At 44.2% G+C, this 14,714-nt stretch overlaps 1 protein-coding gene across 7 annotated transcripts in view; it reads right to left on the bottom strand.

Moving 5' to 3' along the window:
* The window catches only part of kug (kugelei), a 290,315-nt gene that overhangs the window by 29,964 nt on the left and 245,637 nt on the right, over positions 1-14,714 (bottom strand). For all 7 annotated transcript variants that reach the window (XM_012360691.2, XM_067358937.1, XM_067358936.1 and 4 more), the window contains 3 exons: positions 13,202-13,308; positions 12,544-12,748; positions 6,206-6,267 (listed from right to left, as the gene is read on the bottom strand). In XM_012360691.2, coding sequence (XP_012216114.1) covers positions 6,206-6,267; positions 12,544-12,748; positions 13,202-13,308 — 374 coding nt within the window. The remainder of the gene's footprint in view (positions 1-6,205; positions 6,268-12,543; positions 12,749-13,201; positions 13,309-14,714) is intronic.

The following is a 14,714-nucleotide window of genomic DNA, read 5'->3' as shown; positions in this document are numbered from 1 at the left end:
TTATTAATAAGACAAAATTACGTATTCATCTTATAAAAAACTTTATAATTTATTTTAAGCTTGGTTAAGCTTTCATTTCTTATTGCTATAAAGTCCAAAAGGGAGGCAGAATTTCAAAGATGTTATCAGAGAAAGCACCGTGCGTAATTGCGGTCGTTAATAATTTCAATTCCTGCTTGGAGGCCAAGCGACGCAATTATGCACACACTATATCGAATGTCAAGACACACGCGTACGATAATACTTTTCTTCTTCGTAATGTTCTCCTTTTCAATTGTAGCTATAAAGTTTACGTTTAATTAAGGAGTGCTTTCTAAGATACAATTAATAATACTAATTAGTATTACGGCGAGTGTGCGCTTTATCTAGATGAATATCGGGTTTCCTCCGGAAACATTTGATCACGATAACTTTCCAAGCCCGCCCATAAGCGAAACGTAATTTCTCGATCAAAGCCAGTTTCAACAATCAATCGTGTCTCGATCGATGCGTCCCGATCTAAATTGCAATATAATGAATTTACGGAGCACAATGGAGTATGCGGCCTTTCACGCGCGAATTTCCTCCGACTTTGCGCGTCTTGTATCTCGTTCGTCTTCATAATGCATAAAATATTCGCACCGCGGGATTTTTGCCGTCAAGATTCCTGGATACTCATTATAATTATTTTCTCTCTATTCGCGATACGCCGCGGGAAGCAAAAAAGCAGAAGAAGGAATTAGACGAATGACAGTGTCGGGTGTTACTTGCACACTGTTGTTTTTTGTACAAAGTTCTTTGTGCATGCAAAAACACTTTTTTTGCGCTTCATTAAAAAACAATTCAATACTTTGTCGTTACGTTTGTCGTAAAATTTAATTAAGTATTGAGTCTCTCGACACTGTGCGAGACGATGTAAAATTCCGTAAATTATTACAAAATGCCTCGGCTTCTTTAAATTTATTCGTTATTATGTTTTTCACTTTGTAATGCAATTGTACAGAGAATTTTTCTATAAGATTTATAAACTAATCTTACAAAAATAAATAAAAAATTTATTAAGCATAAAATACAATTGTCGAATATAGGAAAATATATTTACACTTTTCACTCGTCGTGTCGAGTGAAGTGCTTGCAAGTTTATGCACATGCTAGCAATTTTATGAGTGGATATTTTCGCATTCGTTTTTCTAGATGCTTCCTGAGATGCGAAACTCCTTATCTGCGAGCGCAGTACGAGGCACTATCCTATTGTTTCTAGGTTCCTTTGACAACAGCGTCGCGCCGTGCTCTCTCATTGTCACGACAACGTCACGTGCACCGAGTCAGAAGTTTCCGTTGCATTGCAAGAAGGATCAAACGTCGACGACGAATAATCCTCACGACGGTGTGCGAAAGACGGCAGGAAGAATGTCAATTAAGTGACTTCAGCGACGCTTCTGAGTGTCCGAGTGGCGTCGAGAGTAAAGCGGAGGGTTTCGTGGCGAAAGAAAAAGGCGGAATGTAAAAAGAAAGCACGAGACGTGTTAGAGTGAGAAAAGAGAATTGCTTTGGCGAGTATTTTCTCTCCCAGCCCTATGTCATTTGTCAATTCTTTCCTTTCTCTTCTGTCGTCTACCTTTAAAAACATTTGTCATAAATCTTTTGTAAATATTTGAAATTAAAAACATTCAAAATAAGTATCATCAATGTGTTTAAACAATTCGAAATCGATGAGCGAAATGCAAACGGGATTAATTAAAGACGCGCGCATTCGTCTATGGATAAATCACACGTCCCGGTATTAATCATCCTCGGAAGATGCTGAGCGAGCGCGGCATTTATCTCCGCGTTACGGCATGCCGATGGGAATCGACGTGCATTATATACTGCGTCCGAGCAGAAGTGCAGCCAGCACAGACGTGCGGAAGAAACCACGTGAAGGATGGCGCAACGCCCTGTCCGAACCTCGCCCTTATTAATATACGTGGCGCATGGTGAAAACGCCCGGCCGTACGCGGCGGCGCACCTGAAATATGTCTGCGTGCACCTGGAGAAGAGAAAGAGGGGTATATTTTTCGACGCAGTCGGGGAAGAACGTGAAAAATCACGCCTATTAATAAAACTGCGGCAAAAAGCTTTCGGTGCCGCGCAAGCAGTGGGCCAGATGGTTAACGGGCGTGGTTAGTTAGCCCGATGACTCGCGAGTCACTGGAGTTTACGCAAAAACCCGCGATGCTTTCGTCGAGATATGAATTTATCGATCGTGGAGTAGAAGTGATGATGCGGATTTATATTGCAGAGTGCAATATTAAAAGTTGACGATCAAGTTTTGCTATCTTAATCGACGTGTAAGAAATTAAACTTGGATAACAATCATCTTACGTATATTAAAAAAAAATTAAATTTTAACATTTATTATTTAAATAACTAAAATTTACGGTCGACACTGTACTTGAATAAAAGATTTTAAAATTAATGAACAGAACGGTAAAGTAGTTTTACAATGGAACAAAGATTCTGACAGCGCATATTATAATATTATATTTTTAAATTACTTTTAATTTCTCCTCAATTTCCCATCACAGCTCGTCCTCCTTTCACTGCTGTAGCAGGTAAGCCGAGATGGGAAATTAATTCAAAAATTTGCGGTAGCGCCTGCAAGAGTAGCACGTGAGCTGAAAATTGATTCTTCCGTGCTTCCTGGATTATCCACTGGCGACTTCGATTTGCATTCGAGTGCGCCTGGTCGATCATAAATTCCGATGAAATATTCTCAAGCAGATACTTCAAGTAGTACTTAGTAGAAAATCGACTGTCTCTTCTACGATAGTAAGCAAGTTTTTAGCTTACTACGAATATCGAGAGAAGCGTTTTAAGCCTGGACACAAAAGAAGATCATCGGAAATATGACAACCGATAAAGCAATAAAGGCCGTAATAATAATTATTTCAAAAAAGTCTCTTGTCAAATATTAATTTCTATTTAAGCCACATTTCTATATTTTGTCATTTTTTTTTTTTGTATACGGTTTATTGTAATAGAATTTTAACGCGATTTATTTGTTTGTCAATTTGAATGGCAAAAGGATATGTGGCGATCCATCGACATTATGTCCGTCGAAAACGCGAAACGACATTGTCAATATTTCATTTTAAATTCGGACGCTTTGCAAATTACAGCAAAAAGGCGCCTGGTGACGCGAGATACATATAGGTGGTGGTAAAAAAAAAAAAAAAATTCTGACGGTGGCAAGATACAACCACGAGAATGTAGTCGAGACCCGTAAATTATGTGCGGAATTATGAAAAAGGGGGACACGGTTGCCCCGGTCACCGGGTCGCGCAACCTCGGTTGACCTTTTATGCCAAAATGCCGGCTCCCAGCCAGCGTCCCGCTCTTTGACATCGGCTGTACACGGTAAGCGGTATATCGATGACAGATAAACGAGTTTGGCGAACGGGCGGATGCGCCATAAAAAGAAAGTCTAACGATCCAAGCGGAATCGACAGGATATGTGCCGCGTTTAGATGCGCATGCTGCCAATATCGCTATTTCGGCCGATATCAATTTCGCCATTGCTCGGGCCAGCACAGTTACAGTTACGACGCGATAGATTCGCAATGCTATTCGAAAATAAAACGGAGTTCTAACTAGTATAAGGGAGAAAAGCCGAAAATATCGTCTCTTTTTTTTTGTTGCAAAAGCTGTGAGTGCATGGAATCAATGGAAAAATCAAATTTCTCATCTTAATGACGAGATTGCTCTATTGTGTGCTATGCATCACTTTCGCCTGCTACGTAAGCTTCTATATTCAAGAATGTTTGGAAATTTTCCATTAATTGTTTCATAAATTTCCCTTGCTCGAAGCTGCTGAATGAACCATTTATCAGTGCGATTGATAATGAAGAGATAATCGGCGGGGCTTAAGATAAAAGAAAGCGCTCTGTACACTCATTAATTATTCACGTCGGAAAGACTTTGCAAAATTGCCCAAGTTTCCTCGCAAGAAGATAGTAAAGGGGCCACGGGGGAAGCGATCGTTTTCACGAACTCTTGTTTCTAGAGCCGAGACTCATTTAACTCGGTTACGAACACAAACACGTCGTTAACAACCCGCATCGGAGGATCAAAGCCTCTTAAAGTGATTTCCTGGTCGCGGCACGGACCGGGTTTGTCAGAGAATTCCCGTAATGATATCTAACGAAATCAGACCTACACGAGAGGCAGGGTTAAATGTCGGAGTCTTTCGCGTTGTGTATCTTGCGGAAAACGTTATTTGTCTCGACGTGAATTTTAAATGTTATTTGTCTCGAGATAAATAGCACTGAGTTTAGTCAAACAATTCTATTATGCAGTAACAAATATTAACACACTAAAGTGCAACGATACAGGTCCACTTTGATTTTCGATATCACAGTCCCTCCATGAATTAATTCGGCCAGTCGATGAGGGCGTTGGAAATTTAAGTTGTGCGCAACGTGCGAACGGGCGAGAATATAGCCATTAAAATCGATAAGATACAATTTAATTAAGAGCGAATGCTGTTAATTATGCATGTTAATTATGAAACACTTTCCCGCTATAATGGCGGCTCGTATTTTTTTCCAATACAATTTTATATTATTCACAAATAATTTTATTGGTTTTTTTTTTAAATACGCTTAAAAGATTAATGCACAAATTCTTTTAAATTTATTAAGATCGTGTAATTTTGCAAATTGTAATCATAATTTTGCGAGTGCTATGCGAATCTGCGCGTTATAAAGTTTTTTGCACAAGCACTTGGATATCATAGTTATCGTGTTTTTTACTACTTTAGGAAATTTCGAAGTTTAAATGGCTAAAGTTCAAGTTCATAGGAAATATCGCAAAATGTTTTCTTTTTTCTCGAAACGTAAGAAAAGTAAAAACTATTCGCGATTTTATTTGCAAACTTTCCTAAATGTGACAATAGTAAAGTGGTACCGCACAAGTAGACGCTGGCATAAGTTTGTTAGGAACTGCAATACAGCTAGAATAATAGGCAGAGACACATACTATAACTTTTGCGATCAAAGTGAAACTGTGCGAGACTCATTAATAAATCACTTAAATGTGCAAGACAGCACGATGTGTTTCGCAATAATTCCCGTTAATTAACAAATTAAATTTTCTGGCAAGTAATAATTTTTTTTCAGAAATTTTTTTAATTCTAGTGCCTCAAGAATTTTATTAAAAATATATTATGACTCAAATCAATTTTAATGGAAACAAAAAAAAATAATTTTGCATTTAAAGAAAGCGTGAAATTGATATTCGACTTTTCCAGAATTCTATTGAATGTATCAAAATTCTAAAAGCGGGATACTAACTTTACAAAAAAGTAGCGTAAGAGGGACATATATAAGTACGATTGGGCCGTTTACTCTATCAATCGCATTCAACTCGATTCCATACCCTTTTGGTGAAATTGGTATCGCTCTCTCTCTCTCTCTCTCCCTGCTTTTATCGCTCCGATGTCTACCGCCCGTACACGACGTGAGACTATCGCGAGCTCTTTCTTTAATCCCGATGCAGGTAGAAATTCCCCGAGAGGCTCCGACGACTTTCCCCGGAGAAATATCTCGCCTCCCCGATGTCTCACCCTCACGACCCTTCTTCTTCTTCCACCATCTTAGCGTGGACCACTGTACCTTTTCAGCGTTGTTCTACCCAAGACCTCCTTCTTCTCCTCCCCTGGCGCTCCTTTCACTCCCCCCCTCCTCTTTCTCGCCGTCGTTGTCCCAAGCCATCCATTCGTTTCTCAGTCTTTCTTACCCCCCCGCGTTCATACGACCCCTTTTCACGCCCTCAAGTTGGCCTTCTCGCTTTTATCGTCGGAGGCAGCAGATTTTCCTCATTTTACTTTTCAATCTCACGGAGGATACGATTTTCTTCCTCATTTCCACTGCGACAATATTGAGGGAGCGCCGATGAGCGACCGGAGTGAAGAGAGAAAACGGCAGTTCTAAAATTTTGCCGACAGTATCGTCGAGGAAAACGAATGGGCAAGGAAAGCGGATGCGACGCTAATCTATTACCAATTAGCGTTAGTGCGCCATTAGAAAGTACGATTTGTCCTAATTTCCGAACGATTAAAATCAATTGTCGCCTGCTGCGAAGTCCGCGTCCGGACTTTTTTTCCCCAGACTCCCAAGTTCTTATTCGTACTTCGGATTTATTCGCTGGAAGAATGTTGAAAGAGGAAAGAAAAATTTCGACTTACCTCCAACACGTGCTCCGCTTGATTCTCACGGTCGAGCTTCCTGCCGCTGGTACTGATGAGACCTGTAACACAAATGCCGCAGAGCGATTAGCGGAATGTCCGACGATTGATAAATAACGCGTTCAGCGCTGCGGCAGGGCGGTAAAACGGTAGCACTTTGGCACAATGACTCTCCCTCGATAAAATCCCTTCGGATGGAAGACAAGGGCGAAGTGCGGCTTTCGAATTGCGGGCGAACGGCAGGCCCTCCATTACCGAGACAAAGATCGGCACGATGGAACGAACACGACGAAATTATAGCGTTCAGATTTTGTCGTGCAGTGCGCGCGAGTACTCGCTGTCTCTTTCAACCGCACCGCCGCGATATCGAGGCTTTATTTTACGTTCCACGGAATCCCTTTCATCATGGACGCGAACTTCGCTCGGAAACTCGATTGAGGGAAAATTCGCGGGCGCAGAGCTGCCGACGTCGAGCGGCATTCTTTTCGGTTTATTATTTTGCGGAGAACTTTCCAAGGAAAAGCGGCGGTAACTGCTAATTACGGTGAACTAATTAATAAAAGAAAAAAGAAAGGTATTTTTGGACGGCATAAGTATGGCGTAAAGCGTGAAGTTTGTCTAATAGAGGTGAGCTTACGTAAAGCCTCCACGAGATGCAAGCGCAGCGGGAGCTTCAACAAAGCGACACCGCTAAACAAAAAAGGGAAGCCCTTTAGCACATAGCCGCGCCTGTACAAAGCCAAGCGCGGTCTTTTTTTTTTTTATTAGTCTTACGGCTTCCGGTGACGGCCCAGATTTTATATTACAACGCGAGCTGCTAATCGAGTTACGAGGAAGCCGTTGTCGTTCCGCACGGAGCTTCGATCCGCCGCGCCGGCAAGGCGATGCTCGACTCTCGCAAGCTTGCGCTTTGCGACCTCGTTATGATCAGCATAGCGTGAATACGAACTCATACAACTGATACGGAGCGCGGCCATTAAAACGAACTAGGTCCATGTTTTTTTTGGAAAGCAAACACCCGTTGCGTGTCGAAACGTTGCGTAACAGAGCGGTGTTTTAAAAGCCGCAATAAGACCAGAGTGCAAAAACAATTCGCGGAAAAACCTATGAATCTTTGATTCTGTTTTTCATTATTATTTGTTTAGTCGATTTGAAGCTTCGATTAATTACACCTTTCCTTTTTTTTTACATTTTATCGACCATTTTGGGCTGTTGAACGTACTTTTACCTTTAAATGGAAAGTACGAGAAAAGAGGATGGAGGCAGCGGCGGAAGCGTCGCGATGGACAGAAAAAAAGGGGTATTGCGGGAAGTGGCGTTCGATCGAGCCGCGAACGCGAACGCACAGAACCCCGGCGCTGTAGAATGCATTTAAATAATTGCTTTTCGTTTTCGTACCTCATCCTCTCTGGACCCCATGTCGACCCGAGGCTTCGCATTTTGATAGGAACGCACGTCCACGCGCCCGCGCACGCGTGTGCACGCAACGCGGGAACAACGGCGTATACGACCGCGAATAAGCCCGGGGAGGAAAATTCGTTATCGAAAATCAGCGCTGGACGGGAAATTCGATGGAATTATTTGCGATATTATTCGCGCTTTTCGTTCACGGCGCGCGATCGCTGATCGCGGCGCGGTGTCGCAAAAGGCGAGCTCTACCACGATTGCGATAACGACGGATTTATCTTCCCTAGCGCGTAGATCCCAATGGACGTCGCGAGGACGTTTTTCTTAAAGCACCGGGTGGAACGCTCGAGTAATATTTTATGATGATAGTGAAAAATGCTTCCGGGGTAACGGCGTCGGAGCAACTGGAAGGCCGCTTAAAGGCCGCTCATCTCTCGCCGAGAGAAAGTTTTATCGGGATTATTCCCTTATGACGAGCTAAGATTATCTGTCTCTCACGGACGGCGCGCTGCATCGTCGAACATTTTATGAAATTTGCCTGTCGGGTCTCGCATTAAAGAAATTGCAAGTTTCATGACACAAATAAAAATCAAAAGGCTGATTAAGTAGGTCACCACCTGGAGTGTTTTTGAAAGTCGAGTTTACTCGTCGATTTTTTAAATCGCATAGAAAAGTGTTCAATTAGATAAAAACACGACGATTCACGAGAATTTTCTGCGAAAAGAAATACGATGCAGCATTTGCATTATTATTAAAAAAAAAAAAAAACCCCCCCCGAGACGCATTAATCAAATTGATACAAATTGTGACGGTTTATAGCAATAACACGGCGAATTAGCGAGCAATCAGCAAATATATTCGCGAATAAAATCTCACATTTCTCCACTTTTCGCGTAATTAATGAAATTAGTCGGGCATATTTGCAACGCCCACAGCTGGTCAACAAAAACCCGGGGATTTCTAAAAGCGACCCGCGGAATCCGAGTCATCAGAGCTTAGCGGGGTTTAATTAATACCGCGTTTTACGTTCTATTTACCCGCTATATCACGTCGCGCGGAGACATATTTTTGCGCGGCGACGCATTATCCGCCGAAAGCGCGATAAAATGCGCGATTAGTTTACACGAGCAGTTACACGAGGTACCGAGGGTCGTGTAACGCTTACGACGTGCTCGTTCGTTCGCTCGTGTAAGCTCGTTCCCGCGGGCGAGGTCGTATTACCTCGTATTACTCGACCAAGATCTATCTAATCTAATTTCGTACTACCATATAACACCACTATTGTTCTCTATCGTCGTATCTTAGCTACGTGTTACCATAACTAGAGAAGTCCGCGCTCGAATGCGCCGAGTAACACCTGAGATATATATTGTATATATATATATATATATTCCTAAAGAATGAAAATTCTCGTACGCTACGTTATTTTTCATCCGGAGCACTTTGTTAAAAAAAAGCATAAACTTTTGACGAGAATAAGATACCGTGTAACTAAATTAAAGATTAAAAAGATCAAAAGATCCGGCATTTTCATCGCTTCTGCAAAACTCCGGATATAAGTGACTCTTTCATACGTGCGTTTATGAAACTTTTATTTGCATACACCAAGGTTTACAGTCTTAAATCATAAAACAACGCCCCGCCTCGCGCCACGTAATAATGTTAATGAGGGCGGAGGAACGGCGGTGTAATCGTAAAGCATATGCATGCAATATACCGTGACGCGCTATTTCAGCGTGCATTCTGGAGCGCATGATGGAGTAGCTTTTTGCCGGGCTGACCTTTTCCATCGGCGTTGCCCCCTTTCCCGCGACGTTCCGGGAGATTAAAAAACCGCGGTCTCCTTGCTTGTTATCGGACGTTCGCGAAAATTGATTGAGAGGCCGCGGCCGCGGATGATTGATGGCGCGCGGATGCGAGAGAGGCGATCGCGCGTAGCGAAAGTGAAGTGATGCATTAATCGAGTGATTTAATTGCGGAAACGAGCTCCTGCCCGATCGACCGCGACTCTTCCTGAAAAAGATGGGACGCTTTTACGATAGGCATCCTCTAACAAGCCACGAAACAATATTGCAATTAACTTTGCGCGACGTCGCTCGGCAAAAACAACAATCGTCCATTTTCTCAAACGCTGCCAATTTAAAATGAACACGATATCATCAAAAGCATAGATAAGATAATTCCGGAAGTATGCATGATGGAACAAATTAGAAATGAACATACGGTATTCTGCAATCTTCCTTGCGAGCTCTCCAAAAAAATAAAAACGCGCGTGAGTTTAGCATAATCAAAAGTTTCGAGTTTCACCCTAGCTGTGTTTTTATAATATTATAATTACCGACTTAATTGCACAATTATGCGTTACAGCACTGTAACTTCTCTCGGCAGGCGGCGTAAAAACGCATATCGTCGTGGTTGGCCATGTCGGTTTTGCGTTACGTTGCTAATCACGGATGCAGAAGTGAAATATGTTCACTCAAGTCCATTTTATATGATCAATAATACACGAGAGTATTCGCGACAGAAGCTTACCGTAGATTTAAAATGGAATTAAAATTATAGGCAAAACATCGTATTCTGCTATGCTCTGACCATGCAAACCGTGCAGATCGCCGTGAAACAGCTCTTTAAAGAATGCATCCAGTACACTCGCGTTTTACGCCTGCATGAAGAGTATCGTATATCCGGCAGTTCATTCGAGCCCACGACAGTTTCGAGCTATCATAACGCCGTCATTATAAAAAAAAACACGGTTTCTTTCGTTGCCGCAGCTGCGTGGATCCTCCCGACAACGTGTAATAATACCGAGTAAATATGAACCTGCGGCGTATCCGCCGTAGAAAGAAAGAGAGAGAGATCCGGTGCGTTGCGCGGGACAAACATCCGCTTATCCGGTTTTAGTGCAACCGATCGTATTGCACGAGCGCGGGGCAACTCGATATGACCGCTCCGGCTGCGCAAAAACCGAGCGACATCCGTAAACGGCCGCAAGCGCCTCAATAATAAATAATAATCCCGTCGCGCGAAGGCGCCGTGTACGATCAGTCCGCAATAAAACCGACGCTGTTTCTTCTTCGGGGGGGGATAGCGGAAACCAATTTAGTCGGTATTACGCGGAATTTGGAAGCCGTCGGTCCGTTGTATTACGCGCAGTAATTGCTGTTGGTGGAGTGGCATCGCCGCTGCCCGGGGTGAAACTCGGGGTAGAGAGTCGGCGTTAATAGTTTCCGATACACACAACATCGAACTCGCGCGTGTGCGCAATAATATCTGTACTTTTCGTCTAATAGCCCGTTTCGATTCAGGATGGCAAATATTCCAGCATTTAGTTTTCTATTAATGCATGTCCATTTATCTCGATACACACGGCGCAACGGTGAAGCGAAAAACACCAATTTTGGAAAAATATTTTTTCATCCGCTAAACTATATATAAATAAATGAATACAAACGTTGGGAGCGAAAATTAATAATTACGACGCGAATGCACTTTCCGCGACGTAACTTCGATACACGCGTTGAATGTAGATCAAGACTCGCGTGTACAAGTGCTATTTGACCGATGATAACCCGATGACATTTATAGCTGATACGATTGATCGGTTGTTGCGAAGTATTTCCGCTTGGCATACGGCGGAGAGCGACCGCAATACATTTGACGAGTCGCGTTTCATCCGCGTTTTAAGGCTCGTCCAGTAGTCGGATATTCGTCCGATTTTTTTTCCTCGCATGTGAAATACGAAGGGGTCGACGCGAGCCGGCCAAGTTTTGCACAATTCTGGACGTTAAAAGTTGCGCGGATGGCGTACGGCACGCGAAAGGGATCGGCCAGCTGGCGAAGTTTCCGGGATTGGCCGATGAATACAAATCCGACGTCGGCCGACTTTTTCCGCTGTAAATCGCCTAACCAACTTTCATTTTGCGCACTAATATCGATCGCGCACGACTTTCGAAGAATGCAAGATGTCCGTTGTTTGCGACGGCAGAGTGCCTGGCTGGCTGCCAGCAATTGAAACCGCCATAATCTCGACGAATTCAGAGTCCCCGGGCGGAAGTGATGTTTATTTTAATACACTAGCAATTTCATTGTTTCACAAAATTCCTTCTCTGCTATTAACTTCAAGCAGCGTTCTTTCCGCGTAAAGTAGCACTGAAAAATTTAGATTTCACTGGCGCGTTGCTTTCCGTTCCATACCTCGTACCTCTCCTCGTGTGGCTCATACATTATTTCGTCACACTAAACAACGTAACACTGGCTCTTACGTTATTTATGGACGCTCTAAAGTCAAAGGTATGGTGCCGCCCTAGATCTAACGAGCTTGCGAGATAGGCACTCTCGTCGTTTTATAATCTCCGAGCGTCTCACGCGAGGAGGAAGGCTAAGCGAAACGATAAAGGACTGATGAATATGGATCGACGTTCGATCACATGAATTTGCATGTACGGCCGAGTGAAGCAAGAACAACGTATCTTTAAACGCACCTATGCAGAGCGCGCGCGCGCGCGCGCGGCTGCATTATTACGTCTTTCGGCCGAGAGATGTACACGTCGTCAAAATAAAGATGGATCGTTCCGCTGTCGTGTCGAAAACATAATATTCTATATGCGTCCGCGCGTGTGTAGAAGCACGGAAGCAACGGTGGCGTGTATAAAGGATCGTTCATTAAAGAACCAATATACGGCCTATACTTTTGATTCGGCGGCAACAAAACGAAGACTCGACCCGAAACTCTTTTCACGGAAGCAGCCAATCTGCCGGTTCCACGTAACGGATCTATTAAAACTCTCGTCCGGCAAAATTGAGCTCATTACCGGCTACCGGGTGTGGTTAAAGACCCGTCATCCTGATCCTGCCGCGAGGCCGTATTATTTCGCCGCTGATGCGATACGAGCCGCGCCACGCCGCGCCGCGCCGCGCCGCGCGAGACTTACCGGTGGTAGAGTTGATGAGAAAATAACCCTCAGGATTGCCGCTGCTGATGGCGAAGACGAATTGCTGGGGCGAGACGTCGCGATCAAAGGCGCGGATCTGCAGGACGCTCACGCCGGCGGGCGAGTTCTCCGGTACGGAGGGATAGTAAACTGGAAGTTCGGTCAGCGGCGTGTTATCGTTCTCGTCCAGCACCTCGACGTAAACCTGAACGCGAGAGAGAGACAGAGACAGAGATTGTCTATGAATAAATTGCTAAATAAAATAGCGTTCGTAGCGCGTGCAGGCATTTATATTTGTGACTGTAAAAAAAATAACTGCGACGATTTTTGTAGTATCTCGATTTTTTCGAGATTGCATTTAAACTATTTTTTTTTTAATCCTGTTTATCCCGTTTTGTCGCAGATATACTTTTACTTGGCACCTTTTAAAGAGTCTACAAGGAGGTTTATCCATTTAAGACACAAAATGCTATTATTTGCTGAGAAACGCGAAAAGAAGCACCGCGAAATCGAAATAAAGACGGCCATTAGTAGCCATTTGGTTGAATAGTACACTGAAACTGCAAACGACAATGTTAGTTTCTGTATAGCAAGTGGTGCAAGCGCCTGTTTTTCCGGAAATTCCGATAATTTACGAAATTCAATTGTCGAAACTTACTTGCAGACTCGAGCTAAGCGGAACTACTCCGTGATCCTGGGCGTAGACCGTCAACCAATATCCTCTCTTCGTCTCGACATCGAGCACCGCCTTGGTCCTGATGTTTCCTGCAATGAACAGAGAACGATGCAATTAACTCGAGAACTAGAATGGACGCTGCGAGCGAACAAGCGCGCCGCTGATAATATCCCGGATCTCGTATTATTTAATATTTCGAAATAATTCAATTCACAGTTTCGATCGATATCGCGACACTGGCGGTATCCCTCGCTCAACGAAATATATCGCAGGTGCGAAGCTGTCAAGCGGCTTTCTCAAAAGGAAATCAACATTAAAAAGTGCGAAATAATCGCCGTGTTATGAGACCTTTTGCACCTCGGCGCTCGATATCGCCGTACCGAGGCTCGAAATGAAACGGAAGGCGGCCGGTTCGCGAGGGAAAAAAAGATGGCTGCATTTCCACCTTGTGTCGGCAACAAGAGAGCCGGCAACGTGCACGTCATCACACCGCTAGGTGTATCGCGGCGAGACGGCGGTCGAGCGGGCAACGCAAAAATCGAGCCGCATTCCTGCCGTTAACACATCGGTCAGGCCGGCGCGCACACGGGCTCCGCCGTACAGCCGCTATTCCGCGTGTCTACGACTCGGCTTTTTGCCGAGTTTTCGCCGGATGCGCCGGCGTCTTCTTATTCCGCGCGACAGATATTCCGCGTTCCGCGCTCCTCGCGATTTGTTTAATCGTCGGGATTAACGCGAAGGACGACCGTGAACGCGCCAGCTGTGCTCGCCGCCGTGATGATACCCGATTTATTGTTCGCTAATGTTAAGAGGCGATTTTGTGTTGCCGGAGTGAGAGAACCGACGGGAAAATCGCAAGCCGACGGCTGTTTACGATTTTGTAGCGCAGATAATCAACGTCTTCCTCGCTGCGTATCTCGTTCGCGAGAGCCGCGCTTTCGGTCGCCGCGCTGCTGCGCAATTAGCGAGACATCGAACTCGCTGACGTCGGTTTCAACGTCGATCGCCGGCCGGGATAACGGACTCGATCGTCGGGAGCACGTAATGAACGCTAATTAGAAAACGGAGGATTCGTAAGCATCGTCGCGAATCATAAATTATTGCATTCCGACGAGCCGGCGAGAGTTTTGTCCGCTCGTTTTACAACCTCGCTCGGTTGCATGTCGGTTCGCGCGCACGCACTGTTAAAAAATGCACACAGCGACGGAGCTTGTATTAAACTTGTGATACGCGGTTTTGTTGCTGCTTTTTCCTCGCAGCTTCCGCAGCACAATGCGTGCGTGCTCAAATCCTAGCTTTCTCGTTGTCCGTCTAAAGTTAGCGCATGCGATGGGTAAAAAAAAAAGAGGATTACATTTTTAACAATTTCTTTTATGCTGCAAATTTCGTATTAAAGTACACGCGCATCTTCCGTGTATAACTACTTGGGAGGGAAATTCTCTGGATATCCAGCGGATGAAATATTTCGCCGAGTGCATAATTAACATCATCACCG

The sequence above is a fragment of the Linepithema humile genome, chromosome 7 (assembly GCF_040581485.1).
Source record: "Linepithema humile isolate Giens D197 chromosome 7, Lhum_UNIL_v1.0, whole genome shotgun sequence".
NCBI lineage: Eukaryota > Metazoa > Arthropoda > Insecta > Hymenoptera > Formicidae > Linepithema > Linepithema humile.
This window is presented reverse-complemented; position numbering and strand designations above follow the sequence as displayed.